This window comes from Chelon labrosus, assembly GCF_963514085.1.
Source record: "Chelon labrosus genome assembly, chromosome: 1".
NCBI lineage: Eukaryota > Metazoa > Chordata > Actinopteri > Mugiliformes > Mugilidae > Chelon > Chelon labrosus.
In genome coordinates this window covers 38,114,802-38,135,587 of record NC_140337.1, presented here as the reverse complement: position 1 = coordinate 38,135,587, position 20,786 = coordinate 38,114,802, and the positions used below count along the sequence as shown (strand labels likewise).

Below are 20,786 nucleotides of genomic sequence, written 5' to 3'. Positions count from 1 at the left end.
GCATTTTAGAAAAATACTGTTGAACATTTTAGGAGCAATTCCATCCAATAATATTCATTCCATTCTTTTAGTAGAAATAGAAGATCATCAGATTACATTACAATAAGTATTAGAATTGAATTTGTAGGGCGGCACAGTGGTGTGGTGGTTAGCACTGATGCCTCCCAGCCAGAAGGTTCTGGGTTCTAATCCAGGCCCACTGGTTCCTTTCTGTGTGTAGTCTGCATGTTCTCCCTGTGTCTGCGTGGGTTCTCTCCAGGTTCTCCAGCTTCCTCCCACCGTCCAAAGACATGCTGGTTAGGTTCATTGGTGATTCTAAACTGGCCGTAGCTGTGAGTGTCTCTCTGTGTTAGCCCTGTGATAGACTGGAGACCTGTCCAGGGTGGACCCCCCCTCTAGACCAATGACAGCTGGACAAGAGGTTACAGAAGATGAATGAATGAATGAATGAATTGAATTAGTTACAGTAGTAATTGTTTGGACAAATATCTCCTTTTCTGCTCAGAAAGCCAAAATCATTAAGTCCATCTTCACGTTTAGTTTCCACTCATTCATTTCCAGTAATAGGTATTCAGTAAGAGACATAGCATCCAGATGGACTGTGGACACTGTGTGTACATACATGGTCTAACAATCAGAGTGGCATTTATGGCTTTGTGGAAACCTGAGGGAAAGTGGACAGATGACATGTAGCTCAGTTGAGTTCTGATTAGAGCTCTCTCTTCTCTCTGACCATCATCTTCATCACTTCCCTCAGAATGACACAAGCAAACAACAGAGAGAAGAATTGTAATGTGACTGTTAGAGGAAGCAACAGAGGTAGAGTGGTCTGATATTGTAGTTGTGTCTCACCTGTGGCACTGTGACAGGTTCTGCTCTGGTTCCAGCTCATCTCTTTGGGTGGCATCTTCACTTTCCTGAGAGGAACACAAGTCCATCATTTGTTGAAGAAATCAAAGAATTAGAGATGGAATTGAAGCCATCTAACAGTGACCTAATTGATGGAATGGATATTGGACTGATGGCAGCGAGCCACTATGGGCGGTAGAAGAGAAGCAGAGCTGACGTGAAGACATCTGTCAACTGTCCATCTCTCTGTCCATCTCTAAAAAGAATGATGGAGGGACACAGAGAATGGCAGTAGTTTAGTTTGACAGTGTGTGTGAGAGAGGGGAGCTTGTCTAATAATCCTGTCATTTCTTCTCACTGACTGTGGTACTGTGAGAGGTCCTGCTCTCTGCTCTTCTCTCTGGGTATCATCTTCATCACTTTCCTTCAAATGCTATATCAAATGCTGGGACATGAACCTGGTGGTAACAGTTACCTGACGTCCCATCTCTCTGATATAGACCATGAAGAGATATGTAGTTTATCCTCCAGAAGATATTCTGCCCATTGTTCTTTTCAGCCTATGATGCAGGACACTCCCATCCGTGCCCATCTCTCCGAAGGGGGGACTACAACACACCAGGTTTGCTCAGCCCCCGCCTTTCCACCAGAGATAACTGTTGCACGTGATGCATCTGCCCGGACACCACAGTGTCCCCGCTTTGAAGTGCTTGAGTTCCTTGCTCAGGACATTGAACATTTTGATCCAGACAGCGGTGATCATAATGTTGACAATTACGTTAGGGATTTAGACCATGCCCTAATTGATTTGCCCCATGCAACCCAAAGGGAGAGAGTTAAACTTGTATGGAAAACAAGCTCTACAGCTGTCCATGAGTTTATCCAGTCACAACCTCCCTCAGTCAGAGATGACTACTCAGAGCTCCGTCAAGCACTGCTAGAAGAATTCTCTTCTACTGCTGATGAGATCGGCTCAATGGTTGCAGCCCTCCAAATTAAACATACCCGTCATGAGCATCCCAGAGATTACTACAAACGTTTGAGACATGTGTACTTTCAGGACAAGAATGTACCAGGCTTAGAAGAAAACTCCACCTTCAAGTCCTTATTCTTGCAGAACCTTCACCCATGTGTATGCACTCACGTTGTACTCATGACACGCCAAGGTGACCCCTCCATGCAGGACATCAGGAAGATGACACAGGTGGCTTGGGAAACTGTTGTCACTTCCAAAGCAAGAGGGAAGACTGTTGAGCCCTCCAGCTCAACCACCAAGGCATCATCCCAGTCTACCACCTTAAAACATCACCCTCACAACAGACCAAAGGGGGGTGATAAAGGGCCACACAGGGACACTGAGCGTAGCCGCCATGTCCGCCAGCTTCCCCGAGATAGACATTCACACAGTCGGAGCTGTAGAAAGCCTTATTCTGAAATTATGGCCCAGCAGGATGATCAGCCAATAGACTGCTCAGATGATGATCACAGCATCTCTGAGTGCAGCTTAGATGATCATAATTCAGCAGACAGTGACAACGCCTCTTGTTTTTTCAGTTATGTGTGTTTGTTCAGTTATTTCTCATCATTTTCTGTATAACTGAACATGTTGAGTCAGATAACAGGAACACTTCTAACAGATAATCATTTCTCTCAGTTATTAGAAACTAAAGCTGAACACCAGAACCTTCATGAAGATAGACTTGGATTGTTTCACTAGTCTACCTAAGTCTGTTTCTATTTCCTGGAGATTTGTACGTATGGAATTTATTTTGCTAATACTATTGTATTTCATTTTTATTTTATTTTACTAACCGTCTTACACCTATTCTTCTTTTTACTGGTGGTTTTCAGGTTTACGATGTTTCTTATGTGGAGCTGAGGCTCTGTGACCAAACATTTACCCTGAGGATCAATAAAGTTCTGAGATCTAGATCTAAGTCTAATAAAGTGGTCATTTCACTCCTAACAGATCTATTATTCACCTTAAACAGTGAAGTTAATGAAGCTCCATGTGATCAGGTTTATTACTGATGTTTGTTCAGAAGGAGCTGATTGGAGCTTAAAGCTTTCACGGCTCAAAGAACCAGTAACAGACTGAAGGAGCTGCAGTCAGTGTCTGATTGACTTTACACACAGCACTCAGCTGTAATACTCAGGATCACCAGGAGATGGCAGCAGACTCCACCTGTGATTAAAGGACACTTCTTGGTTCACTGTTTAAAGAGGCCAGAGTCTGAGCATGAGAGCAGATCCAGAATCCAGTCTGAGTCTCACATTCAGGAGTTTGTAGTTCATCAGAGATCAAATCACTTCTCACTCTGTCAGCTCTACTGTCTCAGTGTCCAGAGAGGAGACACGAGTCAAACACAGGACACTCTGACACTGAGGGAGGAGGAGCAAACAGAGAGCGTCCAACACGTACACACTGAGGAGGACAAAGAGACACGAGGACAAAGACACAGGCTTAAAACAGGAAATGACTTCAGAAACACCCTGTGACAGCAGCACTATGGGCGTCTACCGGGGGAGGAGCTTTAACATGAGAAGCTTCATAAGTCAAACCTGGATCACTTACTGGGACCATGGACAGGTTTCTATGTCTCTCTGCTTCATTTAATGACGTTAACTGTCCTAAAGTAGAATAACGACTACGACAGGTCCTTCATCGTCCATCATGTCTGATCAGTCTTCAAGAGGAGTGTCAGCATCTAGTTTGAAGGTCTTTCATTTAATCTGAGTTTAACACACACAAAGCACGAGGACATCGTTAACGTCCAGGTGTCTCTAAGCAGACAGGACCAGAGTCACATGACCTTCACACTAATGTCCTCAGTGTTCTTAACTGATGCTTTTAGTTTGTTTAGCTTCAGTGTTGATGTCAGAATCAGAACTCTGTGGAGGACGGGAGCAAACATTTATTTAGAACAACTGTTGTTCAAACAGCTGCAGAAATACACAAGGAAGATTGATTTAGATTCACAGGGACACAGATCTAAAGCTCTTCTCTGCAGAGTGGCCAGCAGCTAAATGATGCTCCAGCTATTTCTGTCTGCAGCTGTGGTTTGAGGTGTGTGTCAGTGTGTGTCAGTGTGTGTCAGTGTGTATCAGTGTGTATCAGTGTGTGTCAGTGTGTGTCAGTGTGTATCAGTGTGTATCAGTGTGTATCAGTGTATATCAGTGTGTGTCTCAGTGTGTATCAGTGTGCATCGGTCAGCCATAACCAAAATGGAACAAGTCAAATTTTCCATCTGACACTTTGGTTAAAACCACAGAACCACACGAGAACAAAACAACAAATGAGACCAACGTTTATTTTTGACAATAAGTAGATAATGAAGCACTGAAAGAGTGCACAACTATGACATACCTCAACCAGCCACAACATTATGACCAGGACAGGAGACAGTTCAGTGTTCTGCTGGGAAACTTCTGGACCTGGCATTCATTGGTGTGGATGTTACTTAGACATGTAGCACCCACCTAGACCAGACCAGGCACCCCCACCCCATAGCAATGACACTCCTTGATGGCAGCAGCCATCCCCAGCAGGATGCAGCCTGACACAGACACACACACAAAAACACTTTAGGAACAACTAAAAAAAAACATGAAGAACAGCACAAGGTGTTGACCTGGCCTCCAAATTCACTAGATCCCAAACTGATCAAGTATCTGTGGGATGATCCACAGAGGACCCTCCCCCCTCCCCCACTAACAACAGGACACCTTCAGAAGGCCCATGTCCATTCTCTGATGAGTCACCTACACAATATTCGGACATAGGTTATAATGATATGGATGATCACTGTATGTATTCACATACTACTGCAGTAAAACACATGTTCATAATAAGCTGTTAATCTGTATGAGTCTGGTTCAGTACACAGGACTTGTGTACCTGTTGGTACAGTCACATTTATCCACACATTCAACACTGGGAGCTACTTGGACTTCAGTGTCTTGCTGCCTGACAAGACCACCCTACCTACTGAGACCCTTAGACGTGGTCTGAGAGGCTGAGGGGACCAGTCAGAGTCCAGCAGCTGGACATCAGTGGGTGGACTCTTGGACTACTTCAGTGAAGAGTAGACGACCTCTGGCTCTGGTGGAACCTCTGAACACAGACACACACAGTTCAGAGTAAATCAAACACTGTTGTTAGATCACAGGGTTTCTACCAGAGATTCAACATACACCTCAGATCAGAATTCAGGAAGCAGTTAGATGCACTAAGGCAGTGTCGCAGGCTAAGCAGGGTCAGTGGGTGAACTGGGAGAGTGTGGAGAAAAGGAAGTTGAAGTGGAGAGAGCTTTGGAGCATGGAGGCTAGCAGGATTAGATTTATGTTAGGGGCTACTTATGATGTGCTGCCAACTCCCCAGAACCTAAACCAGTGGGTAGGTGAGGATAATGCCTGTCCACTGTGCACTTGTGTCTGCACGCTTAGACATATTCTGACAGGTTGTAAGGTTAGTCTTTCCCAAGGACGTTTTACCTGGTGTCACAATCAGGTACTGAAATGTTTAGCAGCTGCAATTGAGGAAAAACGGGTGAATGTAAATTCCACGGCCATTAACAGAGAGGACAGATGTATTAAGTTTGTACGGGAGGGAGAAAAGGCTAGACCAGCAGGCATCAGGCATAACACGGGACAGCTAAGAGTAGGAGGAGCCTGGGAGATGAAGGCGGACTTAAATGGACAACTGGTTATTCCAACCGAGATAGCTAGCACTCGACTACGGGCAGATCTGCTGTTGTGGTCTGAGCCAGAGAAAGTAGTCTATTTCATAGAGCTGACTGTTCCGTGGGAAGATAGAGTTGAGGAGGCTAACGAGCGTAAGAGAGCTAAGTATGCAGAGTTAGCAGCAGATGCAGAGCAGAATGGATGGAAGGCTTATGTCCGCCCGGTAGAAGTGGGCTGCCGTGGATTTGTGGCGATTGCTCTTCTGAGTGAGCTGGGTATACGGGGGAAAAGCCAGAGGACTGCGGTATGTAACATGTCCCTGGCAGCAGAGAGAGCGAGTGAGTGGCTATGGACACGTAGGAAGCATGCTAGCTGGGGAACTAGCTAAAGGTAAGGATGGCTGCGTGACTTTAGTATTTGTAAATTATGATAGATTTGTTTGTTTGGGTCATGGTTCATAAAAGGACTAGGCTAATGATTGAAATTTTAGTTGTTGATAGTCACTGAATGGTGAGATAAACAGGGTTGTGCAGTGGCAGCGTGGAGGGGGGTGACTCCAGGACGCTGGAAGTCACTGTTAAGCCTTCTTGAGGTGTCGTGGGCCTAACTTAACGAAACATCGGTGAAGGAAGGTGCCCACTTGAAAACCCCAATGACATGCTGCATACTGCTGTTGACTAGGCCAGGTTCCTGATGTCTTCATGTTGGTTGGTAGCGATATTTCTTTGGTTAGCTGCTAAGTGGGCCAAACAAGTTGGCAGCAACTTAGTTTATTTAGATTGTAGGTTAAGTGTCATATTATATTGCTGTAGGTTTGTTAGGGTTTCTCAGTTGAACAGGGCCTCTAAATGTGTTTTGCCCTGGATCTTGGCACAAGGGATTATAACATCTTATCCTGTGTATTAATGAATTCAGACCTGAACAGCTGCAACACAGACTCACAATCATGATGCTTCCATAGAGACACTCTCTTCAACCGTCTGTGTGAACCGTCCAAGTGTTTGTCTACTATGAGTGGGTCACCCTGGACATCACAGTGACATTTGTTCTCCCTTACAGATTGGGTGGGAGCCGTAAACTGAATATCTTTGCATGAGGTCAGACAACTGGTCAGAGCTTCTAGCACCCTGACAGAAAAGCTGTGAGACTTAGAAACAGCAACTGTCTACAATGAAGAGTCAACAAGACGCCAAACTGAACATGTTTCACCACGAGGAAACAGTTTTGAAAGTTGTCAATGTTTTGAAAGTCTTTACACTTGACAAACACAAAAAAATGTGTTTAAAGCCACCATCTTGTTTTAGTTTTGGAGCCAGAAGTCAGTCAGTCCAGACATGTCAGTAAAGAATGTGACTCCAACACCTTTGTTGAAACTGGTTCAGATTTGTGCTACATTTGGATGGAGACCTGCTGCCAGAGACAGTTTATGTTTAGTGTTTAGTTTATTACTCTAATGACATTAACCTTCATGTAAAGACAAGTCTCATATCACAACTCTTTTTACAGCTCAGAACTTGAGTCAAGATGTGCTTAGCTTAGCTTAGCTTAGCTTAGTGACTGGAATCTCTGTCCTCAGTTGAAAGTAAAGAGCAGCTGTACCTCTGGTCCTTTTTGGTCTGATGTCTATTTGTCCATACATGATGTTCTCTGTCCTCACTGCTGAGTAGACTGCAGCTGGATCACTGTCTGGAAAATACAATGGATACACATCACATTACTGCAGCTACTGCAGCTAATAGCAGTACTGTATATTTACTACGTGTAGTACTGTAGCACATACAGTAAAGAGAATAATAAGAGTAATTATGTCATTCATTTGCATGTTGTCTTTCAAGAGGAAAGAAGACAGAGCTGCTTCATTCCTCTTCACAGTCCACGTCATCAAATCATAAATAGACGCTATCACAGTCTAAATTAGGGTTTAATATTTTTCCCGAAAATTAGATGAATCGGATCCCGGGAAAAGACGACCCATTTCCCGGGAATCCCGGGAAACAGCTGTTTTTTGTTGTTGTTGTTTTTGCCCAAGTAATGTATCGATATCATTCAAATATGCGTTCCCAGCATGTTTTATATTATTTGTAACATTATTAGGGCAAGAAACACAGTTTATGTCCATATCAACAAAGTTTGCAATGATCAATTCTGCTGCGTGATCAAGTGAGCTGCGTGCGTGACAGCCTATCTGCCAAAAAGCAGCTACCGTATTGGTGTAGAACGATCACATGACCAACCGTGCCACCACTTGCGACCAAGATCTTATTACGCTCTGAAGAAACTAGTTCTGCATAAAACATAGACTCATCGGCAATCGACTGGAATTTTTGCGACGAACTTTTTATGGGCAGCTTAGCACGACTCGTTCTGTTTTATGAACTAAAGATTGTGTAGATGCCAGACTGTGGAGCGGGATGAAACGAAAACAGGGTTCACCTTACGGCCTAACAAAGCTGGCGGCAGACATCATTAGGAGGTTGGTAGCCTACTGCTGCAAATGACGTTTGCTGCCGCTAGGGTGCGTGGATTTCTAGGCTATAGCCTACTGCTGCACTGAATTCAACGTTAACGTAACACAACAATAGAAGCGCACGTGTAACAAAAAATAAATATATATTTCCCGTTTCCCGTCATAACCTTTCCCGGGAATCGGGAAATAGTCTTGATCAGATTTCCCGGGATTAAACCCTAGTCTAAATCAGACCATGCTATAGTGAAGTGGTGTAGTCACACCATCACACTCAGCCACAGTTCACTGGAAACTCACTGGTGTGGTTTTACATGTAGAGTCTGATGTTTCACACAGAGATCAGACAGTCCATCTGATCTGAGCTAAAGTCTTGTTGTCTAGAAACAAACTAACAAACGATGTCAATCAAAAATCAACCAGTAGATGATCAGGTGTTTCAGGTCAGTGGTTATTAAACAGCTGACTCTAGCTGGGTTTAACTGAGCTCAGACTGAAGACTAAAGCTGTACCTCTGGTCTTTGACTTGTCTTTCTTGTCTCTGATGAATATTTGTCCATAAGTGACGTCTTGTGGTGTCGTCACTGCTGAGTAGACTGCAGCTGGATCATTGTCTGGAAAATACAATGGATACACATCACATTATATGATTGGTCAATATTATTGGGACTAGAAACAGAGACCAGTTAGATTCAGGAACCAAACTCTTTCCTTCAGATTCATCTGAGATCTTTCCAGAGATCTATTAACTCTGCTCCACCACTGACGTCTAGACTCCTTCCTCCATTTGGTGTCTAATCACTTCTTCTTTTTTATTTTAGCTCAGAACCTTATTAAACTACAGACACTACAACTGATTACAGGACTGTTAGTATATTTAGTGCAGTAGTTTAATTGTAGGAGACACATCTGTTTGTCTGTTTTTCATGGGTCACGTCAGGTCTCCACAGGTGGCAGTATAGCGTTTTCTTTATAAGCAGGGGTGCAGGTAATCGAGGGGGCATGGGTTGGACGATCATGCAGGTTTTACCGCTTGCATGGCTCACTCACCTCAGTTTTCTTTTGCTTTCCAATAGCATCACATCTTCACACTATCTGTTCTTCTTTGCATCAGTATAAATATGTTTTTGATGTAACTTTGATCATTAAATGGGAACATCACCCAAACGCAAACAAACGTATGGAGAGTCATTAAGAGCGCGTCAAAAAGAGTCTCCCACACCCATGCACGGGTGACTGCAGGAGGACAGGATAGTCGCTATATTAATATTTCATTATTTCTATGTAAAATTAGATTACATTAATTCTTCAGTTTTTTTCTCTTCTTGACACCTCTGGTGGAAATGTTTGTGAAACAGAGAGGCGGACGACCACAAACAGTTTGCTGCTATTTCTACAAATGGACACATTTGACAACAAGCTACAAAAGTCACACATGTACACACTAAGAGCAGCCAAAGGAGACCACACTTTACTGAGAAGTGACACTATCACACCATCTGATCAGACCACAGTTCAGTGCAGTCAGCAGGAGGAAGTTGCTGCTGTGGTTTTACATGCAGAGTTCTAAAGTTCTACATTAATAATTGGATCAAGAGACAGTTTGAGAGGCTGAAAACTCCCAGCAGAGGATCTCTGTTCTCATCAGTCTGTCTCTTTATTCTCTGGAATCAGCTCCAGACTGAAAGCTCAGTAACTATTGGATGGATTGTCACAACAGAAACAGATTCGGGATCAGTTGGAAGAATATGATTCAACTTTCAAATGTCATGACATAACATCAGCCTCATGCTAGGAAATGTTAGCATGCTACTAAGAATGTGAACATGATGAAGATCATCAGCATGTTAGCATTTGGTGTTAGCATTAGGTGTTAGCATTCATCTTGGACTAAAGCTGTAGTAGTGAACCATGGTGGAGAGAAAGAAGAGCAGCTGTACCTCTGGTCTCTGACTTGTCTTTCTTGTCTCTGATGAATATTTGTCCATAAGTGACGTCTTGTGGTGTCCTCACTGCTGAGTAGACTGCAGCTGGATCACTGTCTGGAAAATACAATGGATACACATGACATTACTGCAGCTACTGCAGCTGATAGCAGTACTGCTGCTGCAGGGAGTACTACGACACTCACACCATCTCTACTCACTAGAAGACTTTATTAAAAAGAAATCTGAATCTGTTTATATGTGAGGAAGGTAAAAAGTTGAGGTCACAAGAAAATTAAACTGAAAGAACAGAGAATAATACTGAAGAAAGTTCATTTAATATAATAATCACATTAATTATCATTGATTAATGTATGGTCCTGTAGTGAACCATGAGCAGGTCCATGTTTAGATCAGAATCAGGAAACAGAGCTGTTAGCTTCTGTTAACAGACTCACCACAGGAACAGAGAACAAACCTCCCTGACAACAGACTGAAACCTCATTCACCAAAGAATAAATACTTATATACTTTTAGACTAAACTGTCTATAAGCAGCATCACTTTCTGCATCACTGACGATGTCCTCATAACCACAGTATTATCTGTGTGTTCATCATTAACCTCCTAGCATCTCTTTTGTCAAGATAACAGAATTCATTCTTACCAAAGTGGGGTCACTAAACTGAACAGACAATGTCCTCACAAAGACATGAAAACAGAATAATAATAATAATAATAATAACAACTCTACCTCTGCTCTGTCTGATTGGCTGTTTCTTGTTCCGTGATATTTTGACGTCACTGTACGTGATGTTTCCTCCATCAGCTGAAATGAACCAAAATGAACAACAATGTAATTTAAACAAAATCCAAACATTTAAAATCCAGAAGTCTGTGTCTCACCTTCAGGTTTCCTATGAACACATCGTCTCACCAGGAGAACCAGAAGAACCAGAAGAACCAGAGAACAGAGAGAAGAAAGAGACAACAACACAGGGTGGAGAGGAGAGGAACCAGGAGGTGCAGTGATGTTTGTCTCTAGAATGAAGCAAAGCTAATAATGAACTGATTGTCTCATTGTGAATGTTGAAAGCTGCTGAAGAATCATCTCTGACCTCCTCACCTGTGACAGTGATCCAGCTGGATGGAGACTCTCCATGACCCCTGATGTGACACTTGTAGAGGCCTTCATCAGACCTGGTAACATGGTGGATGGTCATGTGACCTGTAGACTCAGTCCTGATCAAGGAGCCATCTTTATAGAAAGCAGCTGAGAGGATGGAGGGAGTGGTCTCTGTTTTACAGAGCAGAGTGACGTCATCTCCCTCCATCACAGGGAGGACAGGACTCTGCAGGATCACTGGTCCACCTCAACACAGAGACAAACTACAGCATTTCATCCATTTCCACACAGCTTCATCAATACTAACTCCACAGTCTGAGCTTACCAGAGACAGTGAGGTTGATGCTGTTACTGGTTGCTCCCTCTCTGGACTCACACCAGTAAACTCCACTGTCCCTGGTGGAAGCACCACTGATGGTACAGGAAGAACCAGCTGGTTTTCCCCACCCAGCTCCACACTGAGTCCTCTGTCCTGTGGTGGTGTTTCTCTGTCCTGTGGTGGTGTTTCTCCACAGAGTCCATCCAGCAGAGCTGTCGTCCTCCTCACAGCTCAGAGACACAAAGTCTCTTTTAAAGACCTGAGAGCTGCTGGGACTCACAGTCAGACGAGCTGGGAGGGTTCAGATGAAACAACATGATTCATTTAATGTCTTTTCTCTGAGAGATGTTGACTGAAAGCTTTGACTCTACTGAGTAATACTGATGAGGATTGAACAGGTTTAAAGTGAATGAAGACGTTGACTAACCTTGGTTTGTTGTGCTGAACAGCAGAGAGCTCAGAACTAAAGAGAAATGACACTCAGGTTAGTTTGAGTTCAACTAAATCATCAAGAAGAGTTTCATTCATCTCTGGTTCCTCTAAGATCTCTGGTGGATGTACGACTACTAATATAAAACTGAGACGATGGAGGATTTCTTCTCTTATCTTTCTAATGTCCTCATGATGTTAAAGTTCATTTTAATGAAATCTAGACACTGTAGGTTTAGTAAAACACTATGACTAGAAACTTCAGATGACGTTTGTCTTTAAACATCAGCTTCCATCAGTTTTCATGTCTCCTTCATCAGTTATCAACAGTCAAAGATTGTGGACTTACAGAGCAGACGCTGTAGAGACGTTTCCTTCATTGTCCTTCTCACTCGTCTGACCTTTTTTCATCTTTTCTCAGTGACACCAAGTAAAGCCCGCCCTCTTCCTCATATATGAGCCTCTGGTTTTCTCTATGGTAGGAAGACTTGTATTTAAAGAAACAAATGATACAAGTGTTTCATAACTTTGACAACAAACACATTATTTGACAGTTTCTTTACACTGTAAATCAGTCTGTTGATGAAAACTAATGAACAAGACAATAAGGGAATAAAATGACTTAAATGATTAATTGTGCCTAATATCCAAACATGTAACCATTGATTCAACCTGATTACAGACTTTAAACTACCATCTCTAACCCTGTTATTTAAAGTCACTGCATCGACATGTCTCAGTTCATTCACAAACATAAAACCATCTGAACAATTAGGTCAAATACACTAAATGTTCCTCAATGGACAGCCAGGTGGCAGACTGATAACATGAGGTGTTGACCAGCAGAGGGAGGTGTACATCACCTTTACAGGATCCTGAGATGGTCTACTATGATTCTGAAAAAGAACTGATTTATGGAAACAAAGATTCTCCTCTTAATGTCAACTTGAAGTTACTGGGATAATTAAATTATTATATAATTATTAATTTATCCCAGTAACAGGCCAAGTAAGGAAATGCAGTCCATATATATCTGGATTTCCTTACTTGGCCTGTTGCCACCCCTGCCCACCCCTTAATTGAATGTTTTTGTTTGTTTGTTTTTTTAAAAACAAAAAAAAAAAACAATCTTATATACATGTTTAAAACAGACCTAGATTTTTACAGTTCAGAAGCTTCTTTGTTATCAGTTAACATATAATTATTGTCAATAATGCAGTTATACATTTTCAATAGAATATTATTTATTTGTCATCAACAGATTGTCATGATTGTAACATTCCTCTCAGTGGAGGTTTTATTTTGAAGGGCTGTTTGTGCATGTGTTTACTGTAATGCTTTGAATAGACAACTCTCAGAAGTGGAGGCTGGCTTTACCTCAGTCACTGTCAGAGGTGTATAGTAACAAAGTAGATGTACTTCGTTACACTACTTAAGTAGTTTTTTTTTGAGTATCTGTACTTTACTTGAGTTTTTTTTTTAATCAGGACTTTTCGTCTTACTCTACTACATATAAAAGTTAAAATATATACTTTTACTCTGTCACTGATGTTTGCCACCTCGTTACTTGTTACAAATTAAAATAGAAATATAATTACTCATCGAAGGATTATTGGAATGGGCGTGTCCGAGAGGAACAACGTACGGTACTCTCACGAGGTTTAGAGGTAAGGGCGGGATGCGCGGTAAAGGTGTGCAATACCACTAGATTTGGTATCAATCCGATACCAAGTAAATACAGGGCCAGTATCGCCGATACCAATATCGATACTTTTTAATAACTAAGGTGGATGTATTATCAGTCTGAATGAATTTTCATGCCATTTTAAGTGTTTTAGTGATTTTGCCTTTTGGATTATTAACCAGTTAAAATCCAGTACAGAATTTGGGCAAAGTTTATAAGTAAATAGAAAATACTTTATTATCACAGTAAAAGTTTTTGTTCAGAAACAACACAAACATCACTTGAGGCAGAGTGTTCAGAAACTACAATACAGTTATAAAACTAAATCTCTCCCTTCATTGAACTTCTTTCTGGATTTTTTTTCTTAAATAAACAAAGTTTACAAAACAAAACTTACCACTCCACAACAAATCTATCTAATAATGCAAGGAACGTCTGTCTGTGTGTCACTCTGTTTGTCTGTTCCACGCATAACTCTCGAACCACTTATCCGATCCACCTCAAATTTGCTATGTATCTTCCAAATGGTTCGCGAAGTTTCGTGGTTTTTGGACCATAAACACTAAAGATATCGTTAAAACAAGCATTTACTCATTTACCGCGTTCTTCTGCTCCGTCTGACTGTAGCCACTCCCCCTGTCACTGTTGCCTAGAGACAGACACCACACACAGCGCTGCTCACATAACCCGCGCCTTTTAAAAATTTACTCCTCAAAAAACGTTCTTCATCCCCAATCATCTTCTGAGACTGATACGGTATGGGACATTATGTTATGAGAGGAAGAGGCGGAGCATGCGCACAAATCTTGAGCACTGTTTACAAATCGGCTTTAGAAGAAACCAAACTCAAGGAGAAATGATATTTTGCCCTGGTAACCCTAATAGGCTCAATATGTTCTCCAGCAGGAAAACTAGCATGTAGTCCGCCATCTATCTATAAATCAAGAAGCGTCTGTGTGTGTGTGTGTGTGTGTGTCTGTGTCTGTGTCTGTAGTACGCATATCTCGCGAACCGTTGGCCCGATTGATTTGAAACTGGGCAGGTGTCTCGCTACGGGCACGAAGATGTGCATTGCTAAGTTTGACGTTGTTTGGGTAAGAAATGTAAAATATATCGGTAAAATAGGTTTTCTCCGCTCTAATATTTCCACTAATCCTCATACACAGCACCTGTAGGCTCCCACTATAGGAATACATACTTCCGACGGGCACTGCACTAGTATTATAAATGTTAGGTGTTTAGTGTTTAGGAAGTACAATACAATACAAAAATAAGACAACATTTCTCCCCTTTAGTGCACTTTTTTCTTCCTTTCAGGGGTCTGTGGGCAGGTGAGTTGGTCTTTAATAAAACGAGAGAAACTGAAACGTAAGTATCGATCTCATTACATTGGTATCGATCAATCTCGATACCAATGTTGGTACTGATTTGGATCGATCCGCCCACCACTAATGCGCGAGGCTGCGAACATTAACATGGCTACCTCCGCAGTAACGCTGATGAGGAAGACACGGAAGATGTTACCACACTGACAGCATCTCCTTCGGTAGAAGATGACAGTCACCCGTGACGAGGAGATAGGAGGAACTTTTTTGTGTTCTAAGGCAGACACGAGACACTTGATTCCCTCACTCTACAAGTGTTTTTTTGTTTTTGTTTTATCATACCATCTATTTCATTCACCTGAAAGTGAAATAAAGAGAACAAGGGGAACCATTTTTGGTCGTTTTGCTTCTTTTTATGCGTGCTATAAAAATACTTTGTACTTTACTTTTACTTATGATACTTGAGTGTAATCCAGGGTGGATGGAGGGGCAGCGTTTCCAGAGTTCTAGTCCGAACCAGGAAGTGGTTTGATCAGAGTTCTTCCTCTAAATGTTGAAGCTCCTCCTCCATCTTCTTGTCTCTTATTATAGGAACAGATTTCTGATGGGTCTCAGCTGAGTTCAGTCTTGGGAACTTTGACTTAAATTACCCGGACTCAGGGGGAGGGCATAAATGAGCTGTCTGACTTGTATTCATGTTTGTCCTTGTTTCCTCCTGCTGTGTTCATCTAAGGAGCTGATCTCCAGTCAGGACCAGGCTGTTTACCTGGTCCTGTTGGTGGTCAAACAGAATACTACACGCAGGGGTTCAGCAGAAGAGACAAAGACAGATGACGAGAGAGTTGAGAATTGTTAAAAAGAATTGGATGTCCGTCACTTGAGAAAACGTATTACATCACTTTCTTTTTCTGCACCGTGCAGTGTTTTATTTGCAGACTGTTTTAGGTTCTTTGAAATCACAAAACCGTTCTGTGTATAGCAGGGTATTCTTACATACATAACTCCTTCAGTACCAGATCGGCCATCTGTCTGATATCTGTCTGAAGTGAAGGATACAGAGTGATGTGAGGAACAAGAAGATCACCAGAGGGGTATTGCACAAAACTAGAATAAAGAAATCCAGGATAATTGAGCAAGCGCGGCTTGACTTAGCCTGCTCGGCGCATCCTGGCTTAATTGGTTGCACGTTTGCCGAGCCAGGATTAAAAGGCTCGGCTATGTTAAACCAGATGAAGATACACTATATTACCAAAAGTATTCGCCCACCCATTCAAATGATCAGAATCAGGTGTTCTAATCACTTGGCCTGGCCCCAGGTGTATAAATTCAAGCACTCAGGCATGCAGACTGTGAAACAAGACATTTGTGAAAGAATGGGCCGCTCTCAGGAGCTCAGTGAATTCCAGCGTGGAACTGTCATAGGATGCCACTTGTGCAACAAATCCAGTCGTGAAATTTCCTCGCTCCTAAATATTCCACAGTCAACTGTCAGCTCTATTATAACAAAATGGAAGCGTTTGGGAAAAACAGCAACTCAGCCACGAAGTGGTAGGCCACGTAAAGTGACGGAGAGGGGTCAGCGGATGCTGAAGCGCATAGTGCAAAGAGGTCGCCGACTTTCTGCACAGTCAATTGCTACAGAGCTACAAACTTCATGTGACCTTCAGATTAGCCCAAGTACATTACGCAGAGAGCTTCATGGAATGGGTTTCCATGGCCGAGCAGCTGCAGCCAAGCCACACATCACCAAGTGCAATGCAAGGCGTCGGATGCAATGGTGTAAAGCACGCCGCCACTGGCCTCTAGAGCAGTGGAGACGCGTTCTCTGGAGTGATGAATCACGCTTTACCATCTGGCAATCTGATGGACGAGTCTGGGTTTGGAGGTTGCCAGGAGAACGGTACATTTCAGATTGCATTGTGCCAACTGTGAAATTTGGTGGAGGAGGAATTATGGTATGGGGTTGTTTTTCAGGAGCTGGGCTTGGCCCCTTAGTTCCAGTGAAAGGAACATTGAATGCTTCAGGATACCAAAACATTTTGGACAATTCCATGCTCCCAACCTTGTGGGAACAGTTTGGAGCGGGCCCCTTCCTCTTCCAACATGACTGTGCACCAGTGCACAAAGCAAGGTCCATAAAGACGTGGATGACAGAGTCTGGTGTGGATGAACTTGACTGGCCTGCACAGAGTCCTGACCTGAACCCGATAGAACACCTTTGGGATGAATTAGAGCGGAGACTGAGAGCCAGGCCTTCTCGACCAACATCAGTGTGTGACCTCACCAATGCGCTTTTGGAAGAATGGTCAAAAATTCCTATAAACACTCTCCTCAACCTTGTGGACAGTCTTCCCAGAAGAGTTGAAGCTGTAATAGCTGCAAAAGGTGGACCGACATCATATTGAATTCTATGAGTTAGGAATGGGATGGCACTTCAGTTCATAGAATGAGTAAAGGCAGGTGAGCGAATACTTTTGGTAATATAGTGTAGCTGGGATAAGTGCGCGTTCACGGGATACTTAAACAGACCTCGCGATCGCTCACAGAATCACTAGGCGCGTTCGACTTCATGCAGATCTGTGCAGATCTGACTTGACGTGATGCATGCTGGGTTGTTATGCTCATAGATCTCGAATATGATTGGTTAAAATTAACTTGTTCTACCCAGCATGCATCACGTCAAGTCAGATCTGCACAGATCTGCATGAAGTCGAACGCGCCTAATGATGAGAACATAGATAAAAGTCGCGCGTCATATTTCACAGCCGCGGAACAACAGCGCCTGATGCAGTTTTACGAAGAGGTGAAAGATTCAATATGAAAAAAGGCAATACTATTGCCATAATTAAACAACGCGAGAAAGCCTGGCAGACAGGGGCGGATGGTGTATAGGGGCGATTTGGGCGACGCCCTACCAGCTGGGAGAAAGAGGATTTTTTTTTTTACAAATTCTATCACAGCAAAAGTAGTTTTCAGTGTTCTAGACATATTATCTGTCATTGTCCAATCAGAATCGTCAGGTTCAAGTCGCGTTTCAAATGGTCCCGCCTCTCTGGGCGAATTCATCAACGTGGAAAACCGCCCCAGCTTCTCCCATTGACTCTCATGTTAAAACTTTTTTTTTCGGAAAATGAGCCTTCAATGCATTTTCAGTGAGGATTTGGGGCTCGCCCTAACGCGCTTGCGTCATACGTAACTGAGCAAAGAGATGGCTGCTTGATTGGACAATTCATCAATCAATCACGTCCATCAGGAAACATTCGCGCAATTTTCGTCGGTCGGCTGAATTGACTGTATATACCAGAGAACGTCTAATATGGTAGACGAATATAATATAATAATATGGTGGACGGGCTCTGGTATATATATATATCTATGTGGAGAAGAAAATGATGAAGGAGTTGGGACCCGACTGTTCGGACTTAAACATTTCGCAGCAGGCTACTGATTGTGGGAGGACATACACAAGGAGCTTCACCTCAAACGTGTATGCTAAACGGCTTTTTTTGTTTCCCCTGCGTGCTGTTTCAAAGTCCCGGGACAGAGATGTTATGGACTACAACGGGGATGAAGGACTTAAAACTAGGGCCGGGACTTTAACTTGTTAATTAAGATTAATTAATTACACAAAAATAACGGGTTAATCATTTTTTACGCATTTTAATCACACTTATTTTTGCACCGCGGAACGTTTCTCACTGGATGAGTTCGGCGGACCGATTATACTGTAGCACCAACTAGCATTCATTACTTCAGACTACAAACAACAGTGAACATGAACGAAGAAGCTGATGAAACCGCTTTGGTTGGCCCCGTGGATGGGAAATTTCAGTCATTATTCAATGGTATACTAAAAATCCATATGAAAAAATAACTTCTCACTGTTCTCAGGTCAAATATTTATATGCGATTAAAATGTTTGATGTATTAGCACTTTTAAACTTGCTGGATTTTACAAGGCAAACAAATTAAGTTAAAACTTAGTTCCATGGCCCCATTTGTCTTTGTAAGGAGATGTTCTATTTTGTCTTTATTATTTTGTCAGAATGCACCAGAATGCTTAGTTTGTACGTGAAAATCACAAAAATCTACTGGGGGAGGATGCCCCCAGAGCCCCCTACAGGGGTTTGATTTACAAACTTTGCGCCCCCCCTAATACAAAATTCACCAGCCGCCACTGCTGGCAGACAATAGCGGACCGGCTTAATGCGTAAGTAGTCCAAAACTGTACAATTAATAAACAGTGCTCCATTGGAACCGTCATAATTAGGCTACAATTAAAAAGGACTAAAGGAGTTACTTTTCAAGTTACTCAGGAAATGTAGTGCAAACAAGTATCCACAATGTGTGTGTTTAATCTATTTTTCTCATGTTAAGTTTTTATCTATTTTATCTTTAATAAAGAACAAACTTGTCTGGCCATAAAAGGGCCTGGCAGCAAGTTAAAATTAAATAGAAGAACATTTTGCAGGCTGGTAAGTGACTTTAAATAAAGGGAGGCCCAGGGGTGTAGATCCGATGTCAGGATTGGGGGGGACACAAAAGTGATTTTTGTTTTTTGTCGGTATGCAACTCATACCATGGCACCATACCAATCATTTCTTTTTAGATGTGAATGTAAAATGTGAAGAATGTGAATTCTGAAAATACATTTGTTCAATTTCGAATAATTTTTATTGGGGGGGACAATTCATGTTTTTCACAAATTTGGGGGGGACATGTCCCCCCCATCCCCCCCAGGATCTGCACCCATGGGGAGGCCAGTGATGGAGGGGATCTGGGAGCGACAGTAACCGACTCTGTCCCAGCCACAGAAGCTGTCCGCTTCATACAAGGTACATATTGTAGCACTACTGCACATGGAACACAATCAAATCAATAAATCAATCAATAATTTGTTTTTGTTTTTTTAAAAAACTAGAAAACATTGTGGTGTCCTCCCTCTTTCATGAATGTAAAGTAGAATTTAAAAGAGCCACCAATGCTAAGCAAAATGCACACAACAAAAAGTGACATTTAAGATCTTTTATTAACTAAAGAGGCTAAATCCAAAAATTAAGTGAAAAAACTTGCAATATATTGCTCCCTCACGAGTCTGCCATTAGTGTTGTCTGGGAAGATGGGAGCATTTCCCCAGTCAACATCAACAGCCACTCGGGGGGCCTGCAATGTTATGCAGTACTACACATGCAGCCATAACGTCACAGGCCGTGTCCGGGGGAACCCTCAGGTAGTGCAGGCACTGAAACCCAGATTTCAGAAGGTCGAATGTCATCTCGATTCGAGCCCTTGTTTTATTGTGTGCATGGTTGTAGGCCTGCTGTGGTGGGGTTTGGGGGTCCGCAAGGGGAGTCAAGAGGAATGACTTGCAGGCGTATCCTTAGTCTCCCAGCAGCACACCAGAGAATTCACCTGACAATACAAGATATCATTTAGAAAACACAGCAGAGTTACACACACGATGTCCAAGGTGCTTACAGTACAAATAAAAAAAAATGTGTGGCTTACCTTGTGAAAGCCACTCGTAAATTGGTCTAGCCCGAAAGACTCTGGAGTCGTGCACTGAGCCAGGCCACTTTGCCTCTAAATTGCTCACAAGGCAGTCAGCATCACAGATCATATGAAATGTTAAGTTGTAACGTATTAAGGTCATTAAATGCACAGAATTAATTTCTGTAGGCCATAACCACAAATCACTCTTACCTGAACATTGATGCTGTGGAAGGATTTCCTGTTAATGTAATCTCCCTCATGTTCTCCTGAGGGGCGTTTGATCCTTACATGTGTGCAATCCACAGCACCAATGACGTTAGGGAAAGCTGTAACAAAGAATAGTGAGTATCCAACTGTGACTGATCAAATTAGAAACTAATGGTTGCACATTGAAATTGAGGTTACCTGCAATCTTGTAAAACTCGTCCTTGATGTAGAGGGGTCTTCTGTGGCCAGGGAAGGTGATGAATATGTTGCTAAATGATTTCAG

General features: G+C 42.5%; 1 protein-coding gene across 1 annotated transcript; it reads right to left on the bottom strand.

Moving 5' to 3' along the window:
• Nucleotides 1-4,919: 4,919 nt before the first annotated feature.
• On the bottom strand, nt 4,920-20,078 carry LOC311492968 (high affinity immunoglobulin epsilon receptor subunit alpha-like; the record flags this gene model as incomplete). Its single annotated transcript, XM_084551435.1, has 7 exons — nt 4,920-4,963; nt 7,132-7,218; nt 8,509-8,610; nt 9,937-10,038; nt 11,047-11,292; nt 11,372-11,656; nt 20,009-20,078. The coding sequence occupies 7 exons, from the start codon at nt 20,076-20,078 to the stop codon at nt 4,920-4,922; spliced, it is 936 nt and encodes a 311-aa protein (XP_084407561.1).
• Nucleotides 20,079-20,786: the final 708 nt, after the last annotated feature.